General features: G+C 41.5%; 1 protein-coding gene across 1 annotated transcript in view; it reads right to left on the bottom strand.

Annotated features, from left to right (window-relative positions):
• Positions 1 to 1700, bottom strand: part of LOC135568990 (glutamate receptor-interacting protein 1-like) — a 30337-nt gene extending 28637 nt beyond the window's left edge. Inside the window, exon 1 of the mRNA XM_065015778.1 lies at positions 1484 to 1700. Within this exon, the coding sequence (XP_064871850.1) occupies positions 1484 to 1604 (121 nt within the window). The 5' untranslated portion in view covers positions 1605 to 1700. The remainder of the gene's footprint in view (positions 1 to 1483) is intronic.
• Between the last annotated feature and the right edge of the window lie 377 nt (positions 1701 to 2077).

Raw genomic sequence — 2077 nt, 5'->3', positions numbered from 1 at the left:
ACGTATAGTATTACATCATTCCCAGTGTCAGCAGATATGCCAGCTGTCTGACAGTTAGTTCATCATTCCCAGTGCCAGCAGTCTGACCATGTTAAACTTGAGCTTCATTAAGGCCAGCTGTCTCATTCCCAGTGTCAGCAGATATCATTTAAACTATGAGCTAGACATTAAGTCTGTTAGTTACATCATTCCCAGTGTCAAGATATGACCATGTTAAACTATCTGTTCATTAAGTTAGTTCATCATTCCCAGTGTCAGCTGTCTGTCAGCAGATATGACATTTAAACTATGGGAACGTATAGTTTACATCATTCCCAGTGTCAGCAGATATGACTGTTAAACTATGAGCTGTTAAGGGAACGTTATAGTATTACATCATTCCCAGTGTCAGCAGATATGACCATGTTAAACTATGAGCTAGACATTAAGGGAACGTATAGTATTACATCATTCCCAGTGTCAGCAGATATGACCATGTTAAACTATGAGCAGACATTAAAAACGTATATTACTACATCATTCCCCAGTGTCAGCAGATATGACCATGTTAAACTATGAGCTAGACATTAAGGGAACGTATAGTATTACATCATTCCCAGTGTCAGCAGATATGACCATGTTAAACTATGAGCTAGACATTAAGGGAACGTATAGTATTACATCATTCCCAGTGTCAGCAGATATGACCATGTTAAACTATGAGCTAGACATTAAGGGAACGTATAGTATTACATCATTCCCAGTGTCAGCAGATATGACCATGTTAAACTATGAGCTAGACATTAAGGGAACGTATAGTATTACATCATTCCCAGTGTCAGCAGATATGACCATGTTAAACTATGAGCTAGACATTAAGGGAACGTATAGTATTACATCATTCCCAGTGTCAGCAGATATGACCATGTTAAACTATGAGCTAGACATTAAGGGAACGTATAGTATTACATCATTCCCAGTGTCAGCAGATATGACCATGTTAAACTATGAGCTAGACATTAAGGGAACGTATAGTATTACATCATTCCCAGTGTCAGCAGATATGACCATGTTAAACTATGAGCTAGACATTAAGGGAACGTATAGTATTACATCATTCCCAGTGTCAGCAGATATGACCATGTTAAACTATGAGCTAGACATTAAGGGAACGTATAGTATTACATCATTCCCAGTGTCAGCAGATATGACCATGTTAAACTATGAGCTAGACATTAAGGGAACGTATAGTATTACATCATTCCCCAGTGTCAGCAGATATGACCATGTTAAACTATGAGCTAGACATTAAGGGAACGTATAGTATTACATCATTCCCCAGTGTCAGCAGATATGACCATGTTAAACTATGAGCTAGACATTAAGGGAACGTATAGTATTACATCATTCCCAGTGTCAGCAGATATGACCATGTTAAACTATGAGCCAGACATTAAGGGAACGTACATTATTACATCAACGTATATTATATTACGTAACGTACGTGAGCTCTTGAAGTCCTTCTTCTTGAGTTTCCTCCTGATCATGGTTCCTCTGGGGCTGGTGGGGTACATGTTCCTGGGCAGGGTGCTCATGTTGAGGGAGCTCAGACTGTAGGTACTCATAGAGGTAGGAGAGAAGGAGGAGCCTAGAGCTGTACGAGGAGGAGAGAGAGAGGAGAAGAGAGAGGGATTAGAAAAGACAGGGATGGAGAAGAGAGAGGGATGGATAAGAGAGAGGGGTCGATAAGAGAGAGAGATGAAGAAGAGAGGGATGGAGAAGAGAGAGGGATCGATAAGAGGATGGAGAGAGATGAGAAGAGAGAGAGGGATGGAGAAGAGAGGGATCGATAAGAGAGGATGGAGAAGAGAGGATAAGATGGAGAAGAGAGAGGGATGGAAGAGAGGATCGAGATGGGATGGATGGAAGAGAGGATCGATAAGAGAGAGGAGAGGGATGGAGAAGAGGGATGGAGAAGAGAGGATGGAGAAGAGAGGGATGGAGAAGAGAGAGGGATGGAGAAGAGAGGGATGGGATCGATAAGAGAGGAGAGGAGAGATAGAGATGATAAGAGAGAGGATGGAGAAGAGAGGGATCG

This window comes from Oncorhynchus nerka, unplaced genomic scaffold (assembly GCF_034236695.1).
Source record: "Oncorhynchus nerka isolate Pitt River unplaced genomic scaffold, Oner_Uvic_2.0 unplaced_scaffold_1281, whole genome shotgun sequence".
Lineage (NCBI taxonomy): Eukaryota > Metazoa > Chordata > Actinopteri > Salmoniformes > Salmonidae > Oncorhynchus > Oncorhynchus nerka.
Note: the sequence above shows the minus strand (reverse complement) of the source record. Positions and strands in the feature narration are given on the sequence as shown.